General features: G+C 29.8%; 4 protein-coding genes across 7 annotated transcripts; 1 reads left to right on the top strand and 3 right to left on the bottom strand.

Moving 5' to 3' along the window:
• Positions 1-120: 120 nt before the first annotated feature.
• Taldo (transaldolase) lies at positions 121-3139 on the bottom strand. Its single transcript, XM_076893291.1, has 6 exons — positions 2952-3139; positions 2039-2162; positions 1127-1366; positions 914-1039; positions 690-826; positions 121-592 (listed from the first exon to the last, which is right to left on the bottom strand). Exons 1-6 carry the CDS (start codon positions 3046-3048, stop codon positions 318-320), a joined length of 999 nt encoding a protein of 332 aa, XP_076749406.1. The 5' UTR covers positions 3049-3139; the 3' UTR covers positions 121-317.
• A 780-nt stretch (positions 3140-3919) lies between these two features.
• On the bottom strand, positions 3920-6306 carry Ugalt (UDP-galactose transporter). The gene is made up of 5 exons (XM_076893292.1): positions 6073-6306; positions 5647-5711; positions 5427-5543; positions 5105-5319; positions 3920-5019 (listed from the first exon to the last, which is right to left on the bottom strand). Exons 2-5 carry the CDS (start codon positions 5660-5662, stop codon positions 4372-4374), a joined length of 996 nt encoding a protein of 331 aa, XP_076749407.1. The 5' UTR covers positions 5663-5711; positions 6073-6306; the 3' UTR covers positions 3920-4371.
• Positions 6307-6890: 584 nt separating this feature from the next.
• On the top strand, positions 6891-7857 carry Dim1 (thioredoxin-like protein Dim1). The gene is made up of 3 exons (XM_076893308.1): positions 6891-7193; positions 7320-7456; positions 7549-7857. Exons 1-3 carry the CDS (start codon positions 7116-7118, stop codon positions 7760-7762), a joined length of 429 nt encoding a protein of 142 aa, XP_076749423.1. The 5' UTR covers positions 6891-7115; the 3' UTR covers positions 7763-7857.
• A 584-nt stretch (positions 7858-8441) lies between these two features.
• On the bottom strand, positions 8442-13987 carry LOC143422517 (phosphatidylinositol phosphatase PTPRQ-like). 4 transcript variants are annotated; one of them, XM_076893228.1, is made up of 19 exons: positions 13943-13987; positions 13593-13874; positions 13162-13437; positions 12773-13039; positions 12352-12687; positions 11872-12186; positions 11444-11782; positions 11028-11315; positions 10749-10949; positions 10501-10606; positions 10145-10371; positions 9982-10058; positions 9776-9910; positions 9581-9703; positions 9311-9459; positions 9036-9171; positions 8854-8944; positions 8691-8789; positions 8442-8589 (listed from the first exon to the last, which is right to left on the bottom strand). In XM_076893228.1, coding segments are annotated over exons 1-19 (3465 nt in total). In that variant the 5' UTR covers positions 13959-13987; the 3' UTR covers positions 8442-8587. The 4 variants fall into 4 exon arrangements, with proteins under 4 accessions (XP_076749343.1, XP_076749345.1, XP_076749342.1 ...); XM_076893230.1 differs by having other exon boundaries at positions 8878-8944; XM_076893227.1 differs by lacking the exon at positions 8442-8589 and having other exon boundaries at positions 8625-8789.
• Positions 13988-22387: the final 8400 nt, after the last annotated feature.

Raw genomic sequence — 22387 nt, 5'->3', positions numbered from 1 at the left:
CTGTAACCTTCACTTACTGTCGAATTTGTGATCAGTACAATAACATTTAAAGTCATCCTGTCTATAACAAAGTTTTGTTGCATTCTGCAACAGGGAATTGTTTGTATAATACAAATATAATTCCCTTAAAAATCCCAATTTTATTTAACATTGTAGATAATATAATTTTGATGTAAATTTGTACATTTTTCACACATATAACAGTTACAACATATCATACAATGAAAACTTGTCTGGAATAATGATTTTTTAGTACTATCATTTATAATACAACATTCATTACATAGACATACCTTAAAAAGGTATTTCGCTCATGTTTAAGATTGAATTTTGTCTTGCAACAGCTTTTCTAATTTACGAACATCCACTGCAAACTTGCGAATACCTTCGCTTAGTTTATCCGTTGCCATTTGGTCTTCGTTGAGAAGCCACCTAAATTCGGCTTCGTTCAAACTTATTTTCTGAAGGTCAGATTTCTTCGCTGCTTCTACTGAGAGCACTTTGCGAATTGGCTCATTACTCTTTTCCAATTCTTCCAACAATTTGGGACTTATGGTCAGAAAGTCACAACCAGCGAGCTCTTTAATTTCGCCTAATGAAAAAATTAATGATCGTAACTTCCTTCTTGATTTTCATCTACTTTTAATAAGTAAAATCGATCTTAGAGATAGTTTTATTGAAATGCTTACCAACGTTTCTAAATGAAGCACCCATAACAACTGTTTTGTATCCAAACTTTTTATAATAATTGTAAATTTTAGCTACAGATAAAACACCCGGATCTTCTTTGGATTCGTATGACTTTTTATCTGTATTTGCTACATACCTAAGAATACAGATTATGTAAATCGTGATAATTTCCAAATTTAATATGTTTCTAACATACATATAAAAAACATATGATTAAACTTACCAATCCAGAATTCTACCGACAAATGGTGATATTAGGGTTACTCCTGCTTCTGCACACGCGACTGCTTGTGCGAAAGAAAACAAAAGTGTTAAATTACAATGGATCCCATATTTCTCCTCCAGTTCCCTGTACAAATAATGCATGAATTAGAATTGAAGTTTCTCATTATTAAACATTTGGTTTATTTGTAAAAATTAATTGTATCTAATTTACTTTGCTGCTTGAATTCCTTCCCAAGTGGAAGCAAGCTTGATTAACACGCGATCTTTGTTTATACCCAGTTCTTCGTACAAAGCGATTAATCGCTTCGCTTTCTCAATACTAGCTTCCTTATTGAAAGATAACCTAGCATCCACCTCGGTAGAAACTCTACCAGGTATGATGTTTAAAATTTCTTTACCAAATAAGACGCAGGTGATATCTAAAGCCGCTTCGACCTGTTCTGCCAAAGTGCTGAAACAAATAAATCAACTCACAAGTAGTTCATTTCTTTTAATTGAAAAACTATTTAAAATTAATGCTATTCAAAATTGTGTTGCATTAATTTAATTAATATCACTGTTACCATATCAAATAAATACTGTTTTCCTTTCATACCTTCCACTTCATACTTCCTTTTATTTTTCTTTCTTACAAAATTTTTAACACATTTTTCCATTCCTATAATACTCTAATCTTCATAGAATATTCTATGTTAGCATATAAATCAACTTTGATCCCTTTATACTTCTTGACATGTTTACTATTTTGTTCATGTATATCATTTTTCCTTTATAAATCCTATAATACCTCAAATTAAATTTTACCATACTATAAATTCTACACACATCTACAAATTTATCTATTAAAACAAAAAACGCCTATATATATATATGTTAATTATAACAATCATTTTACAATTATCAATTTAATATTTAATATTTATAGTATAAACATGTATGCCATATGTATACTATAGATAAACATTATATAATACATATATATATTCATATTGAAAAATTATAAAAATATATATATACATATAAATAATAATAAAAATATAAAAGTTTATTAAAAATATTCATTATAGTATTAATATATTTCCAAATACTTTTTTTCATTATCATAATATGTAATAATACTTACGATCCAGATTTTTTCCCGTATTGCACAGCTTTGTCTATTAAATGAGCATATCTTTTTAGACTAGCTGCAGCTAGAATTAAAGATGGATTTGTAGTTGCATCTATTGGCTTAAATTGTTCCATAGCTGAAAATAATTTATAAATTGAAACAAATAATTACCATAACTCATCAAATTATGTGCTGTAATATTTTGTACATATATAAGTTTCTAAGAGTTATCTCCATCATCTATAGGTCAAATATTACAGCTCATAGATTACATTATAAGTAGCAATTACTAAATTCCTTCCTACTTAATTAAATAAAATATTAAATAACAATTACTGAAACAAATAATTTCTATTTATAAATAAAGCAAAGTAAAACTGCTTATTTTAGTTCAAATAAAAAAATTCATCTATTTATAATACACATTCTTGTAAAACATTAATGATCGTATAATTAATAGTTATAATAAAAAATGTGTTTCTATTCAAAATGAATAATTTACAGTAATTGAAAATAAAAAATTTCCAAATTTTTAAACAGTCTAAAAATAGCGTTATTATGAAACTATATAAAAAATTCAACCGTAACGTCGGAAGATTTCTCCCTACCACAGTTCGTGTAATGTTATCGAAACTATAACTTAGCGTTACTTTTTTTTTAACAGAACATGCTTCATATTCTACTGTTAATAATTTTTAACGTATGCACTGTAATACGAGTATATAAAGTGCGTCATTTTGCAAGTAAATAATAAATGTATATTATTTTTAAGGACTTAAACAAATTTTTTATGTTTAAAAGATGAACTAAAAGTGGCGCCATTGGACTCCCTCTACCATACTTTTTTATAGTCACCTTCACCTTTGACCGTATCTGTGATCGTGTAGGTGCGCAAAACCGTTTATTCAAAATTCTATTTACACACCTTGGAAGTCACCGGTATCGGCGACAATTGTTGTGATTTCCTTAAGTTGTACCAACGAGCTCGTCATCTTGACTTTCTTCGATTGAGACTCACTCATTGTTATCGTTACTTTTATATACTGACTGGAGATCGAAGTTTCTACTTACACTGGAACGATCAACGTTCGTGATACTTTTGCAGTATTGCCAACTTGAAGAAAGGTACCGCTTCATCCCCTCCATCTCTATTTATATTACATAACTTGGATATATGCTAAGCTTTTTGGAATTAATATGCAAAGTATTGAATTATGAATGGTGTTAAACAAAATTTTATCATTTTGTCGCCTTAATTCTATAGTAATGTCCGTATAAACATTGTTAAACGCTAAGTTCTAACCATTTAAAAACTTAAATATTTGAAATCGGCACTTGTTGCTTCCGTTACGTATACATAAATAATATCAGTTAAAGATCACGAATGCAAATGTATGTGGTATAATTATACATACTTTTACTTGTTATTCAACTCCATCGTTTGCTCTCAGATTTTTCTAGAACCCGAATGCAAATCTATATTGTCAAGTTTCTATCAGTACTATATATCTATGATATGACCATTACTAACAGTTTTTTAATTGAATTTAACATAACTTAATATTAAAGATTTCTCCTATATTCAATCCAGAGTTATTCTGTCAGCAAAATTTGTAGCAGGTTGTTCAGGAGATTTGCTCGAGTAAACTCGAACTTTCTCTAACTGGGAATGTAATCTAACAATTTCTGTGTATGCGTTATAGGACTAATATTTATTAAAAATTAAGTACAATAGATATGTAGATGTATATTCTGTTTATGGATTAATGTTTTCAAATTCATTTACATACTTATACCTATGATAAAAATACTGACATAGTATATGTATGAGTACATCTATATATGTATAGATATAGTTAAGAAACAATATTTTCATTTCCTTCCTGTATTTTACTAGAAATTTTCTAAGTATAAATCTCTGTAATAGATCTTATCGTTTAAGATATATATCGATATATTTTAAGAAGAATACTATTAGTTTGTTAGTTGAATATAAAACTGTACTTATATAGTTTGTATTCGTCTTCCATATAAAATACAATTTATTCAAATGTATATTTAATATACTCTCAGCAGGTGGGTTATTTGTAAAATATTGAATTCATTTTATATAAAAATAACATGACATGTGAATCATGCAACTATTGAAATGTTTATATAAAAAATATATTAAAATACTAATAAGAGACGATATAACACAACTATTAATAATTTAACTGTTATAATTGAAACTTTACATAGAAATATAACAAATTGTACTTTTATCTGGAAATGTTTAACGTATTTGCTACAATGAGAAGTATGAAATTTATCTTACAAGCATAGCCACTTTAATTTAGTTTGTATCAAACCTTATTAGTTGGTAAATGTTTATCTGCAAACGTGTGCTTTGATTGATGGCTATAGAGAAAGATTGAACATATAACTAAAACGGCACCTATAGAGAACTGAATAGTCAAATTGAAATCAAAAAAATATATAGACGCTATACAAGAAATTATAATAGCTAAGGATGTAGCAAAACCTTTAAGTATATTATCTGCATACTTAACAACCATTGCAACAATAAGACCTCCACCTGCTTGAAGTACAATTAAGTACCAAACAAATAGGTCATAACCAAAGAAGAAACCCTGCTTCTGTAATATTTTACTATCGCTTATGAAACATGTGATCAGTCCAAATGGTAGCGATAAGAAACTTAACTGAATATTTCTCATCCATACTGATATATCAGAGTCTTTCAGTATTTTTTCAAAGTATATTCCGGCAAAGCCAGATAAAAAACATGCGCTTAAAGCAGTCGAGAATCCAAGTAAACGGTTCTGTTTCATACCGGTTGATGAGGAATTATCTGAACTTTGTGCTAATTGCACTAATACTACTCCTGTGACTAATAATATTAGACCTGCCCACTGGTTACTCCTTAATGATCTTCGTAGTATTACCACAGCAAAAAATGCTGTCGTCAAAATTTTTAATTGATACGTTACCTAAGAAATGATATATTTATGTGAAACGCATATAATAACAATATTAATAGACAAAGTATATTAAAGACATAAAAAATGCATATACCTGATAAGTAGCTGCATCTAAATTAGATGCTGATACGTATAGAAGATTATTTTGTATAATATATAGAAGTGATGGCACTGATACTTTTAAAGTATCAATAGGCTGTTTTATAATAGTTGTATGCAGGGAAGAAATAAATTTTGAAAAATTTCCTTCCTCAATTAAAACCAATATCAGACATGTTAAAAGTTTAACGACTTCTGCCATAAGAACAGCTTGCAAAAATATATAAATATTAAATATTAGTAATTATATATAGAAATATGATAGAAAAGTTTTAAATAAATAGAAATAATTAATTCATATAAAATGAAATATATACCAGTCGATGAAAGGAACATATCTCCTGACCGTGTACGTGCATAACGCATACTAAGCCCGACAAGAGCATTTTGTAAGGTGAGAGTAATTAAACTAATGTATTTCAGTACTTGAACATCTATAAAATATAATGATAAATGGAATTTGAAATAATTATCGAAGGACTAACGTATATACATATTCATGACATAGATTAGATAATGATAAACGCGTATACTTACTTTGCTGTTGTTTCATTGTAATATAGTAGTTTTTATGAAAGAAATTAACGAAACGATTATTTCATCTGAAAAATAAGTGTGTTTTATTAATAAGGTACATACAAATATAAAAGTTAAATAATGAAACAAAAGAATAGGTACATTGAATTTTGTGAATCTAATCTTAATATTGCATGCAGAATAAACAAAGTTCATAGTTTTCAGTGTATGTTTATACTAAAATACATATTAATAATCTAAAAGATAACAATGCAAATGGTTGTTAATTTACGTTGTCATTAAGAAATTATTTAAAATATTGTATTTACAAAGTTAAACATATCAAGTACAACTACAAATTAAACTGAGGCAAAAGATACAAAAGAGTCATACATTCTTTTAACTACGAAGTTATTTTCTCTATACATTTAGAAACTATTGTATTACCTTTCACCTTTTCTATACGTATTTAAATTTTAAAAAATGGGAAATATGAAAGTGTACACGTAAAAAGTGCATACGTTGGCATTTGTGTTCTGTTACTTTTTATCACCAACGTGTACACGCAGCACATGTATTATACGAATAAATAAAAATCGAAAAATAACAAATTGAACACACGAATACAATTTCACCTATATTAATTATTATGAGATCCGTAGAAGTTGGAGGGTTTTATGGAATAGGAACATCACGGCGAAAGATGATTTGAACTCTTCTTAAATAAAGTAATACTTGTCTTCATTGTTCCAAGAAATTCATCTCAAGTTTATGGATATGTATGAAATTTAATGAAACATTAACATTAAAAATGATTGACTTGGTTATATTTAGTGTCGCAAACATTTAATATGTATATAGGTGTATAATATAATTTTATACAAGAAAGTTGACATGCTTATATATACAAAATAATATAGTTCCAGGGATTTTATAAACTATTGTTTACATATTGGTACGAATGAATTGCATTCTTAATTCGATCAGCGTATACATGCATACATATGCAGCTATACAAATTTGTGAACAGTTAATTACACTTTCTTGCTTTTTTAAGTCCATTCTAGATTAATTATTTACTATAAACTATTCTAGAGTTTTATGCGACATTATGCAAACATAGCTGACCAATGAAAACTGATGTCTCTAGATAAAGGTTATGGTCACTCTGTAGGTTCACACGAAACGTCAAAAGTCAAGAGATTGCTGTATGCACACGCGACTGCAACATTTAGTATAAACACATTGAGAGGAGATATATCGTAGTAACAGTGTTGATTGTTTTGAATAAAGTGAAAACAAAATTGTATAATTTCAATTTATTGTTTAAGTCACACGATAATAGTTTGTTAAGAGGTTTCGTGAAACGTATTGTTTATTCGACAATTAGCTTCCGGTGTATACAAAAATATCGCAGGGCGAGAGAGGAAAAGTAGGTTGTGTTAATTCTGTTTTTCTTTGGCACGTGTTTAATAAATAAAAAATACACAATGTCTTATATGCTGTCACATCTTCACAATGGATGGCAAGTGGACCAGGCAATTTTATCGGAAGAAGACAGAGTGGTTGTAAGTCTCTGATTAAAACGTATTAAAGATTAAGTTATATTTCGAATATTCTAGATCTGTTCGATATACAATGAAATAATTTGATATATAGTATATTAAATTAAATGGAAAATGATATCTGCTTAGGTTATCAGATTTGGCCACGATTGGGATCCAATGTGTATGAAAATGGACGAAGTTCTTTATAATATCGCTGAGAAAGTAAAAAACTTTGCTGTTATTTACTTAGTTGATATCACGCAAGTACCTGACTTCAATAAAATGTAAACTGAATTGATTAATTTATTTCTAAGCTTCCAAGATGATTTCGCTATAAAATAGAAATTAGTATTTTGTTTCTTAACATCTTTTACAGGTACGAATTGTACGATCCTTGTACAGTCATGTTTTTCTTTAGAAACAAACACATAATGATCGATTTAGGAACTGGAAATAATAATAAAATCAATTGGACATTGGAAGACAAACAAGAAATGATCGACATTATTGAGACGGTCTACAGGGGTGCCAGAAAAGGTAGAGGTTTAGTTGTTTCACCTAAAGATTATTCAACAAAATATCGTTATTAGTTGATTTTATTAGTAAAGTTAGGTAAAAGAATTATTTTATATTAATATACGAGTTCGCAAGTAAATGAATAAATTTGATAATCGACTTCATACAATTTATTGCAAATTACGCATCATTATAAAAATATCAAAAACGTTCCTATATTTTTATATAAAAATCATCTAGTAATCCACAAAACTTATCTAGCGTTCTCTTTAATTTGATGATTAAATAAATGCCAATGAATATCAGTTTAATAAATAATTTATATCTGTCAGATAATTAAATTCTGTTAAAAACATTCTTATCACATATAATTACTTAATTATTTAATTATTAGCTTTCATGTAATAATTTATTATAATTAATTATTTGAATAAAGTAAAAGAAAACCTTACGTTTAAGAAAATAAATACCACCCACTTAGCATGTCTGTTAAATAGTGATAGTTTAAACCTTAAATAACAATAAAAAAATACTAACATTAATTAACTACAAATAAAATTTCTTTTGAGTATTATTATTCTACTGTGAATGTTTATGTAAAAATATAAACTAAATATAATATTAAAATATATAAAAGAAGTAAAGAGTATACGATGTAATAATATACAGAGAATAAAATAAATCATTATTTAAGTTCCATTTCTTTCATTGTATTTATAAAAGTACAAATTTATATAAATATGTACAATCTAGTTATTATAAAAGTAATGTTGTATTGTATTTATATATGAAGAACAAATCACACACATAAAGAATTTAAAAAATGAAATAGGGGAATAATTAAAACATTTGGCAGTTGTTGAATACTTTATATTCATTACAATTGATGAACATCTTCACTCTATAGTAAAAAATAAATATATGTATATCGTTTCTTTATCATTCTTTTATATATACATTAATAATACTCTATTGAATAGGATTAAATTGTCTATTGCATACACATCTCGAAATTGTTGACTAGATTTACATTTGAACTCGACATTATTCTTGTCTTCTTAGAATTAGTTTCACACATTGGATCCATAGATGGAGGTTTATCTAAAGGTATTGAAATGTCAATATAAATATGTTTACAACGAAGAGTAGTAGATAAAAACGTTACTAATGATGGAAAACATAAACTTACAACTTTTTAGACAGTAGGGATTCTTTAGTACTTGTTTTGTACAGTTATATATATAAGCATATTGACTCTGAAAACATATTAATATATTTGCAAAATTTGGAATATAAGTTCATCAAATTTTCTATAATACTCATATGAAACATTAAAAATTTTCTTACTTCTTTTTGGACCATACTTATCCTCTGATGTCGTAGCCTATATACTGTTCCAAATACATCTAATTTCCTGTTGTCTCGAAGATGTTGTAAAATTATATCTATTGCTATTAATGTACCAGTCCTACCAACTCCTGCGCTGCAAAAGTATATACAGAATTTATGTAGGCAAAATGATGATAATACTAAATAAACTTAGTAGTAGCAATTTGAAAATATTAAAATTTATGATATCAAAGCATTTGCATTGTTATAGAAAAATTTTTATATGTTTTTACCTGCAGTGAATTACAATATATTCCTTATTGGCAGTAGTGTTACGGCGCATAATCTGACAAAAGTGAATCATTGGTTCAAAATCTGATGGAACATCATGATCTGGCCATTCTTTGAATTGCAGATGTATTATATTTCTCTTCTTGTTTTCCTATATATTATTACTTCTAATTAAAAAGATTATCTTCTAATTTAATTTAACTAATTTGTAACATATTCAATTGCTTAGAAAATGAAACACTTTATATTTCAATCTACATAACTGTTGATACCTTTTGCAATACTAGTGTCCTTTGCGTATAAGACCTGTAATCCAATTCACTTGTACACTTTATAGTCATACTTTCATATTTGAAAGTTTCTCTAATTGTTGGAAAATATTGATGACATTTCTCCTATAAAGTACATTTATAATATTCAAATATTATATTAAAAATTTGAAACATATTTAATGTAAAATACCCTACTTTGCCTTTTTCAACTAACTCAGTTAGCATAACTATCATATTGATATTATATTGCTCTATCATTCTCCAAAAATCAAATGTAGTTTCTTCCTTTGGTCCTTGACAAGCTATATATTCATCTTCTCCACTATAGCCCTAAAATAATGTATTTAGATTTAATGTAGTAAATATTGTAATAATTAAAATCTAACTTCACAAACTCTTACTTTTATAAAGGATGCATTGATATAGTCGGTATTGGGATCATTATCAATTACTTCTAATTTAACCCTTGAAAAATCATCTGAAAATAAACATTCACCATAAAAAAATTATATATTGTGAATGCATTTCTAGTCTTATAGTATGTAAATAGAAGTAAATCTTTACATGGTAAAATATCAGCATATCTGTTTTTCTTCTTGTTAGCTTGTAAACAAGCACTGTTAGTTGGCATTTGTAAATCAACACTAAGTGTCTGAAGTAATTGAAATTCATTACTTAATTTGCCTGGATTATCAATGAGTTGTTGACAGTGTGCTATAAATTTTTTCCTTGAAAAAGGTGCTGGGACTGGTGAACCAGACATGTCAGAATGTAGAAATCGTCGTAATAGTCTGAAAATATGCATGAATTTTCCTTGTAATCGAATTTATAATTAATTATAATACTTATATACTTTCATCATATTATCTCTTATCTTATAATCATATTAGATAATTGTATTAAAATTAAATTTTACTTACACGTATGGTGAACATCTACGAACTAATAACATCACTGTAGTTAGGATACCAAAAATTAAAATACCAAAAACGATTCCAGTAACCAGCGGAATATTTATTTCTGCATCTAATGTAAAGTGAAACATTTGATTAAGTATAATAAAATTTGATCTTCATAATAACAGTAGTTAAGCTAATAACAGCTATAACACAAACTATATTTATTTAACAATAATGGCAATAATAGAAATAAATCAATGAATACTAACTAGTTTTTATGAGAAGTGCTTTAGAATCAGTATATCCGCCATGAGTAAATCCACGCATTCTAACATAGTACCACGTATTTGGTTTAAGAGGTCCATTGCAATAAACTCTTTTATTGTTAGACGAAATGTCTTGACAATTTGTATCGTCACCAATTGTATACTTTACTGCTTTTACATCACCATAATCAGCGACATAGTTAGCTATGAACAAATACAAACATAATGATTCACATATTCTTTACTATATGTAGATATATATTTAAAAAATGTATCACCTACGATAAGGATTCCACCATACTCTCGTAGCTTGATAGGGTACCATAAAATCTTGTAACATAGCTTCCTCCCAAGAAGCTATATTTGGCCATGTATGATTTGTTGTATCAAACCTAATGCTTGTTGAAGTGTTACATTCGATTCTTGATACTATAATAGAATAATAAGCAATATCACCATTTGTATCATCGAATAAGGGAAGTAAAAGTGTAGCCGATGTAGTAGATCTTCGTGCATTAGCTGGATCTATAGTTATAGATTTCATATAATCATCATTAGGTTCAGGTGGAACTACAAACATAAATAAACAATGAAACAATCTGTTAAAAACACGAATATACATGACAAAATAACGCAGTAGTGATAATGATTGATTTATGATTCATATTAGTTTATATTACTAGAAATTAAATACATACTACCAGCAGGATATAAAACACGTTGACTTGTCGATATTCCAAAATTTTCTACACCCTTTACTTTTGCAAAGACTTCAAATGTATAATTGTATTCTGCTTTCAGCTCTCCTAAATTTATGGAAACTATATCATCCACACTAATGTCACTTGAAATGTACTTTTGAATTGCATAAGAGTGCCGTGCATAATTCGTTCTAGTTCCGTTTATAAATATAGTAAAATATTCTAATATCCCATTTAAAGAACATGGAAAACTCCATGTTAGGATAGTATCTAAAATATTTGCATCATTTTTATTATTTTCAATTAAATATGAGAATTTTGACACATTTCCTGGAACTGATATACAATAATTATTACATGATAATGAAATCCGTTATCATTAAAATTAGAAGTATTTGTTGCTCTATTTAAAAATTAAAAATTACCTCCAGCCGGTGTTTGAAATATATAATCATTACTATAATTTCCCCAACCTGGAGTCGTTTTTGCTCTAATTTTTGCTGTATAATTCGTGTATGCTTTTGCTTCTAAATATTCAAAATTAAATGTAGAACCATTCAAATATTTAACAATTTTCATATGTACTTGTTCACACCAAATAGGTCTAGGAAAACCAATTTTCCCTTCAAATATAATTTCGAATTGAAGCAAATTCCCTGGTAAATATGTTGGTGATTCCCATACAAATAGAAATTGTGAATATGTTATATTTACGACACTGATTAGAGGTGCAGATGGTACTAAAATATTAAATAAAACCATACATTAACATTAATATTATTTACAGTATTTATTGTTTCTTTTACTTTTTGACAGTGATTAAACGTAATAATATTAAGAGAGTTTACATTTTTTTACTTATATTACATTTACATAACAACTTTCATGCATTTATCTTTACTTACTATCTTCCAATGTTGTTACACTTATTAAATTACTTAATTCGCTACTTCCTGCTTCATTAATAACATATGACCAACATATGTATGTTGTGAACGGACTGACATCTTTAATCATAGAATTTACAATAAGGAATTCATCTTGAATACGAGAATTTATAAGTACTTCAACTTTTCCATTCTTTACTTCATAACCGTGCCCACTTGTAGATGTAGAATTACACACAGCTATTAGTGATTTCAAGGTACAATTACTATTGCCTTTTTCAATTTTCCATGAAAGCATTATTTCATTTGTTGTAACAATGGGTTCTTTAGTATTTAATTCTGGTGATTTTGATACTACAAAAGAGAATAAAAAGCTTAAGTTTTCATTTAATTTTAAGAACAATTATTCTGTCCAGCAAATATAGTGTTCTTCGTTTACCAGTTGCTGCTGTTTTTGTTGACATAGTGACTGTTTCTCCATCGTTATTATCTTCATCTACTGCAGTAATATTAATAGAATAAGGAGTACATGCATATAAATTGGTTAACGTTACGTTTGTTCCAACTATTTCTATGGTTGTTTTTTGTGGATCAATAGTAACACGATAATGCTTGACGCATAATGCTCCCACTTCTGGTGGTTGCCAATGCACAAATATAAGAAATGCATTGGCCTCCACGCTTGGAAATAGAGGTTTGCTAGATTCTAATAAAAATAGTTATAGTTACTTTTTCGATTGTACATCAATTATATATAATAATATAATGAAGATATGTGAAGTACTGTGCTAAGAATTTTATACAGAATATAGGTATTGAATGACATACTCGGTGAGTTTGTTTTTAAGGTAATATTGAAACCATTTGATTGTACTAGATATGAAACAGCTCTAATTATAAAAAAATATTTGTTGCATGGTCTTAGATCTGTAGCAACATATGTCTCATGTACAACTGTTGTGTTGTAACAAGTATCCTCGACGCATTGTGTTATTAAATAATTATTCACGCATGTAGGATAATTCTCTGGCGGTTTCCAATTTAAGGTGATCGTATTAACAGCGGTGTGCACACCCAATTCTCGAATTTCTCCGATCTCGGAAACTAAAACGGAGAAGATAAAACCATAATTTAAGACAAGTTTCTCAAAGTTCTAGCCGATCGTATATGGAAGATATTTTTAACCAGCTAATATAATTAAAATGTATGCGACACATTCAAATGTTAGTTATTTGTTTATATTAATATTATGATTTTACTATTATAACTCGTCGTCCCAACTACACTAACTCCATTCGACTCTACATTCTCGTTGATGATTTTCACGGTAAATTTGTAATCGTTGCACGGATCCAGGCCAGTAATATTACATTGTGTATCACTTTTAACGGTTTTATCCTTTAGGGAGCATTGTTTATTTAAGCATATCTCAATTGAGTATATGAACGATTCATTAGCATTTTCGCAAGGCGGTTGCCAAGAGAGTAGTATCCATTCAATACCAACGAGAGCAATCGTTAGATTCTGTACGTCTCTTTGATCTGTAAACGGAAGAAACAGCTAAGTCGCGAAAACATTCGATTTCTGGTTTTTATCTCAACTATGGTACCTGTCTCGTTACACATCAACGATTTATTGTAAAACGGAATATCGTTATTTTCCAACTCGTCGTATAAAGCCAAATCAGGTTCGAATTTTTTATTTAAATCGTCGACCATCCGCTCGAGGATCGATGCGTGATCGTTCTCAACTTCCAAGCCATTATTCACCGGAAGATCATTTTGTTCGAGCTCCGCTGTTGCGTTTAGGAAATTTTCGGTACTCGTTATGGGTTCCACGACACGTGAATCGTTTATTATCGAAAATGCTGCATTCAGGAGATCATCAACAGTTTCATTTTGTCCCCAGCCGGTCAGGCTGTTCTCACCGAGCACACAAATGATTTGTAGTGCGTGGATCAATACTCGCAAATGCTTCTCCCGCATCATGTTCCTTGGAAGACTGCGAATCGAAGCGAAATTTCATTTAAAGATATTTTTAAATTGCCACAGAAATCGAAGATAAAGGTTGAATGATTCTGTTATCTAAATTAATTGAGACCACTTGCCGGGACGTCAGATTCTCACGATAATTTTATTCTATACATTCGTGTACTCGTGCGTCGAGGAGTTAACGCTACTTTAAACGATTGAAGATATACCTTAACTATCGAGGTAATTGTGGGTGAAAAAAAAGTATCATTGTGGTATCAGTTAGTAGACGAATTTATTTCATTCAGTCTCACTGAATGAAAAATGTTATATGTTGTCCTAATTTCATGATATTCAAGACAGAGAAACTTGATGGATGAAGCTTAATGTATTCAGACGAATTATGTTAATCTCATTATCAATGCAAGTCTCTCTTGCGTATTAAATTAGTCTTTAACTAAAATATATTTCTCTTCTATGTCCATCAAGATAAGTAAATAAATTAAGTAATCATATGATGCCCATTTTATATCACGCTTAAAACCTAAGTATTATCAAAGTTTGAGCAATTTGTTTTTTGTTTTATAAATGTAAAAATAAAAGTTAAATGATAGATGTTTCAGTTTGAGTACAAAATAGAATTTTGCAATGATCGTTCGATATATCATTACCCGTCAATCATACATCTCTTGGTAATGCTTTTCCACGTGTTTCATGACATTCTGTATCATTTAATCTCACTGAAAATGGTATCTTTCGTTGTTCACTAACATCTCACAAACAAGTATCCTATATCTTTTATGACGAATTGAAACGTTCTATTTTTTTATGCACTTGTTCGAAGAAAGGATCGATTTACTCGCAACTACATTCGTTTCTCTTTATTGAAGAGTTTTTCTTTTACACAAAAACCAGCCACTGCGATCGATCAGGTGGATATTAACGAAGGCACGAGAAATTATTTCGAAAACGCGCTACGCCAGCTATTTTCTCGATAATCATTCTGAATACTTACTGACGGCTTTTCTCTTATCCCATTCGGCGAATGATATCTCCGATAAGAACTCGAATCCAATCTAAACTCTCCAAAATGCACTCTGCGCTACTTTATTAATCAAACAAGATGATAATACTTCGATTTTCTTCAAACCAAATAATTCTTCTCGTTTTACGTGCGAATAGAATTTACATTCGTCGCGAAAAATGATTAGAAAATCATTAAGCACAATAAATAACAGACACTGAAAGATATTGAAAGGTTTTAGATTATACATATGTACTTTATAATTTTAATCGTAATTACGGATATAGTTAACAGATATTTATGTGAAGAAGTTCCTACAAGAGTTTCATTCGACAAGAAACTTTTACTATTCCTATGAAATATCTGTATAAAAGCAACGAAACATTCTTGTCGAGTGATAATCACCGCACGATAATGGTAACAAATTTGTGATATCTAATCGATACTATGAACCACAATAACATATCCACACGATTAGTAAAAATAATAAAATGTACAATGTTTGAGTCATATTTGTCATAGAATCTGTAATATGTAAATAATTTGATATACTTTGTACATCATTTCCAATTGCACAATTATTGTTTGTAAGATCTATTTTTTCTTTTTAACTACACTTAATGAAATTCGAAGTAAAAATTATACGTACATAAAACCACTGAAAATCTTTAGGTGTAGGTAGATGTCAATATCCTCGTAATATGCGTACAAAGTGTGTCTTTATTTTAACTGTGACTGAAATGACGCGTTAAGTACGCGCGTTAAGTACTGTTATTGAATTTTGCCGCAGTTAATTCCACGAAATCGGAAAGACATCCGATCGTAAAATAGAACGGAAAACAGTATTATGCTTTCAGATCTACGATCGTACCGATAACTGCTTATGAAGCGAAATAAGAGAGGATATGCTTTTCTAAAGGAAAGTATTTGAGACAGCCCCCTCAAAGCCTGTCAAAAATAGCATATCTTGATTACTTGAACTTTTAAACCTGGAAAAGGCTATATATATATTTACTCTTATATGGCAGTACAATGGAATACCGATTATCCAGACAAGGGGATAAGTTGCTCCGATAAATCGTTGAAAATATATTGCTTATTGATTACCTGGACAAAACTCTTAGATAAAAAGAGAATAATTGCATTTGCATACAAGAAACGTACGGTCGACACATGCGAATTATATATTTTTAATTTTCACGAGAAGTATAAATGTTAATCTCGCAATGTTTGCCGTATGTATCATTGGTAACAAATACACACCGACCTGTCTATTTAGGCCATTGACAAACGTAATAAAATGGGTATTATCTACAACATTGCGCAAGATTTTTTCAATATTCGATGTTATTGAGACGCAGGCCTTATTTCAATAATAATCCTTCTAATGATTCTCGAAAACAAATAGACTATTGTGAATCTTTCTGCACGTTAAATTCACTGTTCAAAGCTAAAAGTTTATTAGTTCTTATCATTCCTCTACTTTTAATCGTTTTCACGATACATAAGCAAATACTTTTATTATCTTCAATTTTAAGGTCGATTAGTGCACCTTCAATACATATCAAGAGATAATAAAAATACAAATCCAAGGTAAAATAATTGATTAATAAAAACAGACTTTCAGAACGTACTTTAATAGGTTTATAACTACTATTACACTTATCATACTAAAAAAATATATAGGCAGTGTGAGTTAAAATGATCTTACTTCTTAATTAAAGCTATGTACTTTAAATACATGTATACATGGTGATTCACTACTCGTACGACAAACTTTTGCAGCTGATACTACACCTCAAAAGCAACAAAAAAGTTCTTATAAATCTAGGTCCAATTTGCAAAAATGGCAGAGAAGATTAGGATTTTTGCTTTTTCAGAGAAATAGCAGTTTCGCTCATATTATTGATTGTATCTTTCAAACTGTTAGTTCTACAAGAAAATTACAAACAATATTGAAAAGGATACTAAAGTTGCTATTATAATTTTAGAGCACTTTTGATTAAATAAAGAAAATCCTTAATTTTCATTGAAGAGAAAGATTCAGATAAATTATATCTACCGCTTTAAAGGTAAGAGAGAGAGAAAGATATATAAAGAAGCTATAGGAAAGAGTGAGACAGATGCTGCCTACCTCCACTTGAACTCCTGGTGCCATCTCTATAAAAAGTGCTCAAACTGGTCGCACACAATTATCGACAGTGAAGTGAACTACTAAAAACTACTAGCGTCATCTCCTGGAAAAACACTGGAACTAGTCAAGCATTAATTTCAGTATTTTTAACAGAGGTGGCATTAGTAGTTTTTGAGTAGTTCACTTCGCTGTCGATAATTGTGTGCGACCAGTTTGAGCACTTTTTACAGAGATGGCACCAGGGGTTCAAGTGGAGGTTAGCAGCATCTGTCTCACTCTTTCCTATAGTTTACTTATATATCTTTCTCTCTCTTACTTTCAAAGCGGGGGATATAATTTACCTTATTCTTCTTATTTAATGAAAATAAAGAAATTTCTTTATGTAATTAGCAGTAATATTTCTTCCTTCTAATAGTTCAATTTTGCCTCGACAGAGAATTATTGCAATAAATAACATTTTACGACAAGAATTCGAGTATTTCGGTGTATAATGTACTGCAATATTCGCAATTAACATCGTACAGATAATAATCCTTCTTTCCGATAGCTGTAATTTACTTCGAAACACATTTATTGCAATAATTTCATTCTTAAGACAAGAATTCGAGTATTTCAGTACATAATATATTGCAGTATTCGTAATTAACACCATATAGTTAATATTTCTTCTTTCTGATAGTTACATTTACCTTTAAAGAGTTTTATTGCAATAATTGGGTTCTTAGGACAAGGATTCCAGTATTTCAGTACATAATGTACTGCAATATTCGCAATTAACATCAAATAGTTAATATTTCTTCTTTCCGATAGTTATATTTACCTTTAAAGAGTTTTATTACAATAATTGGGTTCTTAGGACAAGAATTCGAGTATTGCAGTGCATAATATACTGTAATATTCACAATTGACACCATATATACTTAATTATTCCTTCCAATAGTTGTAATTTGCCTCGAAACAGATTTATTACAATAATTTCCTTCTTAAGACAAGAATTCGAGTGTTTCAATCTATAATGTGCTACAATATTCGCAATTAACATTGTATAGATAATGAAAGAATATGTAAAATGAAATATTATATATGTTATACGTATTCAACACGTAGATATACATTTGTAGGGCAGTACAAATTTTTCTGTGCAAATTATCCAGGACAATGTATACCATAACATAAGAGTGCGTAATTTTCTCAGAAAAATACGCACGAGAATTTTCCTGGAACTCGTACTTTTGGGACGAGTCTCTTGTAGTAGATTTTCAATTAGCTGATTTGTTTACAGTTGAAGCAGATAGCGAAATACCAAGGCCAGAAATTGAAACGTAGCAGCGTAGTTGGAGAACTACGTTCGAGCGCCTTCGATCTCGATCGGACGCCATCGAGTTCGTTCGGTCGCTTCCGCGCATGCGAGAGTGGCACGAACAGTCAGTTCGCGTCGTCGTCGACTACGGATAGGACGTGTTATCCTTTGCTGTCGAAAACTTTTCGAGGTACGTACACACGCTTGCTTCTCGACTGCGTAGTATGTTTAACTGTGATTCTATTAACACTTTTACTGTATTATTAACTTTGTTTAATCACTGCACACTTGTATAAATATTTATTCAATATTATTATTATAAATATAAATACATCTTTAAGTTTTCTTTTTATTTTTCCTTCTTGTATTATTTATGACCTTTATTTCCTTCCTCCTTTTTTATTTCTTTCGTATTATTTATGACCTTAGTTATTGTCAAATCTCATCGTAACTAATTTTACTTTTGTATATATATTTGAATTGTTTTGTTTTCTTTTGTTACAGGTTTTCAATGAGTTACATCTTACAAACAATGGATATGACGAGTAATATTGCATTGATATCTAAAAGAGGTGACAAGAGGAACGTATAGTATAAATTTATATATCTTTTTCATTGATTATTTATTAACATTTGACATATGATTCATACTATACAATGATTAACAATTGATGTATTTGATATATAATTCATAGTGTATTACAAATAATCACAGTAGAATTTTTATAGATCAGTCATGTTATATTTTTATGTGTTCATAAATAGTTTATAATATTTGAATATATTTTACAATATATTCAATTTTTATAATCTATTTTATTTATGCATAATGTTTTATATACATATATGTATTTACATAGCTGAATAATTTAGAAAGAAAGTAATATTTTCTCGAACAAACACTCGATCAGGAAAAGATGAAGAATAATACGAAGTAAAATGTGTGTTGTTTTTATTTACACCCTTTGTTTCCCTACTAACAATGTTTTCTTCCAGAAAATTTTAGTGACCGCGCGCAATGCGGTCGGTAGAGTCAGTGTTTGTTGCGATAGTTTTAATATTCCTTAGAGCACAGCTGCTCTAATTTTAATTACACTTTTTTTTTATAATATTCATACGCGAAAGAGTAGAGTCAGTGTTTGCTTCGTATAAATGGCAATAGCATTTTAGTCTTTTATTTATATATATTTTTTTCTTAATTTTTTTTTAATATCTGCTGCCTCGGTATTAGCTTCATTGCTGTCTACCTAAAGGATCTAGCTGTGCTTTAAAAGCCAAAAATGTAAGTATCTTTCATATTATATTTACAATTCCAAATTTGTTAAACTTTTAATCTTTTTAATTATTAAATTAACATAATTGTGGTTAATTTATTGTAACCAATCACAAAATTAATAAGAATGAAGTAAATTAATAATTGAAAATATGAACAAGAAATTTAAAAGGCCAAATTATAATAATATGGTTTCTGTTTAAGATTTTCAGCTATTTCTACGATGGATTCATCCTACCATTTCTACCCTAACGACAACGTTCATGATGTTTTCCTAGAGGTAAGCAGTATTTCTTAACATTTCCTCTTAACTAATTCATTGTGTTATAACATGAATTTTAATTCATAATTTGATTTTCTTCAGAAATTATCATATCTTCATCGACTTCCCTGAGGCAGCAGCAGTAGCAGTTCCTCCAGATATCAACAGCATCCCCAATGACTTCCTCCAGACATCAGCAGCATCTCCAATGATTTCCTCCAGACATCAGCAGCATCATCGATCTACGGTCGGTGAGTCGCATGCCTTTAAGTTCCTCTGGTCACTCAATCATGTCGTAGGACGAAAGGTCCAAATCGGCACGGGTGACTGGTTGTAATTACGTAGAATTTTCTTGACGAGCATAGTGACCGTGGATATAAAATTATATCAACGAGTAGTAACATTTATTTTCTGTGTGTTATTTATTAGATCAGGCTAGGTCTTCTTGCACTTCGCGTTCTTAAATGTCATAATATAATAGGAAAAATATAATTAAATAACTAAGTTCGAATATTATAATAGTTACGATTCATCCACACATAATAAGTATATTTAGAAAGTTTAAAAAGAAGTAGCGCATAGAACACCAATATGTATGAAAGTAAAATATTCCTATGAATATATTATAATTATATACATGTATATATATATACAGTGATAGTGTACTTTGATGAACAAATAAGTAGTATAGATTAAAACTGCTTTGTTGTAGCAGTGTATAGTGGTGAAGTCGGATACCCTTCGACTTCGTTTCTGTAATAATTATAATTATTGTGTAATAATGTTGGTGTGGATGTTGCAAATTGAATGTATAAAATAAATCATATATATGATTAATATCATATATATATTGAATAGATTATAAATGTATAGTGTAGCTATCGTTATAATTCAAGTCTGATTATCGAAACTATGTTATATTCATGTGCAAGAGGACATTTTGTGCCGAGTAGATTTTGAAATCAAAGCATCAAACTTGAATACTATTTCCATATATTAGAATGAGTGCTTTGATGACGAGATCGCTCGAAAATAGTACATTTCTTATAAAATTCGATATCATTCTATAGTTAAATTGAATATTGTTCGAGACAATGAGAGAGAAGCTTACCAGTTCCTTCTATCACTATAATGTATGGAATATAAAATAATTGATTTTAAATTTAATCTTAATTTCGAATTTGACTTTGATTTTAAATTTAATTGTAATTTAAAGTTTAACTTTAACTTTAAATTTACTTTTAATTTAAAATTCAACTTGAATTTGAAATATAACTTTGAATTTAAATTTAACTATTCTTGTCAATAAATAAATGAACTTGAGTTCACTGTCGAGTAGCGTGGTGTTCCCACTATAGCGTCCCAGTATTGGCCTCTATCCCGTTGCGTAAGGCCCTTGGTTATTCCAAAAGGCAGACGGGGTAGTCCGTCACCCCCACCGAGGGCATCGGTAGTGGTGGACTGCGTACTAAGATTACTGCACTGGGTTCACTGCCGGCTGATTGGGCGTATCCCAATCCCTGCCTCAAGGAGAGGTCGTGCCTGGGTGTCACCGTAGGCATCTGGTCACGTTAAACATTTCGCGGACGTGAAAATACGTCAACTGGTACTGGTGGCTGTAGTAGTAACCTTTTATGGGTTTGCTTTGCTCATTTTTTAAGATCACACGGCGGGAGGGTCCGTCTCGAAGGAAGGGTTACATCTTAGAGGATGTCGATCATTTTTTAGGGTGAAGAATCCTTCACTTTGTTCGCGTCGCGTCGCGCCTTTTACTCTGTTCTATACATTGTAATATTAAAATGAATTGTTAATCTTCTCTCTCATTTATCGAGCATTATTTAATAATTGGTAGTTATTTCACTGCATAGAGCATTTTTAGCTTCGTGTCTGGTTAGCTTGTTAGTTGTCGCTATAGCGTCCCAGTATGGGCGCCCTGCCCCGTCCGTAAGGCCCTCGGCTATTCCGAAGGGCAGACGGGGGAGCCCGCCACCCTCACCAAGGGTATTGGTAGCTGCGGATCTCGCTTAGGGGTTCGTGGTGCGCTAATTGAGCGTATCTCAATTCCTGCCTCATGGGAGGCCGTGTCTGGAA

The sequence above is a fragment of the Xylocopa sonorina genome, chromosome 3 (assembly GCF_050948175.1).
Source record: "Xylocopa sonorina isolate GNS202 chromosome 3, iyXylSono1_principal, whole genome shotgun sequence".
Taxonomy (NCBI): Eukaryota; Metazoa; Arthropoda; class Insecta; order Hymenoptera; family Apidae; genus Xylocopa; species Xylocopa sonorina.
Note: the sequence above shows the minus strand (reverse complement) of the source record. Positions and strands in the feature narration are given on the sequence as shown.

Bases quoted from the DNA above. Each gene is read 5' to 3' on its own strand.
- LOC143422517 (XM_076893227.1), bottom strand. The intron at 13,438-13,592 runs GTAAAATCATAA...TCTCCGTTTTAG, and splicing joins TGGGACGACGAGTTATAATA to TTTCCGAGATCGGAGAAATT. The intron at 10,607-10,748 runs GTTAGTATTCAT...ACTTTACATTAG, and splicing joins AGCACTTCTCATAAAAACTA to ATGCAGAAATAAATATTCCG.
- Ugalt (XM_076893292.1), bottom strand. The intron at 5,320-5,426 runs GTATATATTTCA...TATTTTTGCAAG, and splicing joins TATGTTCCTTTCATCGACTG to CTGTTCTTATGGCAGAAGTC. The intron at 5,020-5,104 runs GTATATGCATTT...ATCATTTCTTAG, and splicing joins TAGATGCAGCTACTTATCAG to GTAACGTATCAATTAAAAAT.
- Dim1 (XM_076893308.1), top strand. From the start codon at position 7,116: ATGTCTTATATGCTGTCACATCTTCACAATGGATGGCAAGTGGACCAG. The intron at 7,194-7,319 runs GTAAGTCTCTGA...ATATCTGCTTAG, and splicing joins CGGAAGAAGACAGAGTGGTT to GTTATCAGATTTGGCCACGA. The intron at 7,457-7,548 runs GTAAACTGAATT...CATCTTTTACAG, and splicing joins GTACCTGACTTCAATAAAAT to GTACGAATTGTACGATCCTT.
- Taldo (XM_076893291.1), bottom strand. From the start codon at position 3,048: ATGAGTGAGTCTCAATCGAAGAAAGTCAAGATGACGAGCTCGTTGGTA. The intron at 1,367-2,038 runs GTAAGTATTATT...TATTTGTTTCAG, and splicing joins TACGGGAAAAAATCTGGATC to CACTTTGGCAGAACAGGTCG. The intron at 1,040-1,126 runs GTAAATTAGATA...TTATTTGTACAG, and splicing joins GAAGGAATTCAAGCAGCAAA to GGAACTGGAGGAGAAATATG.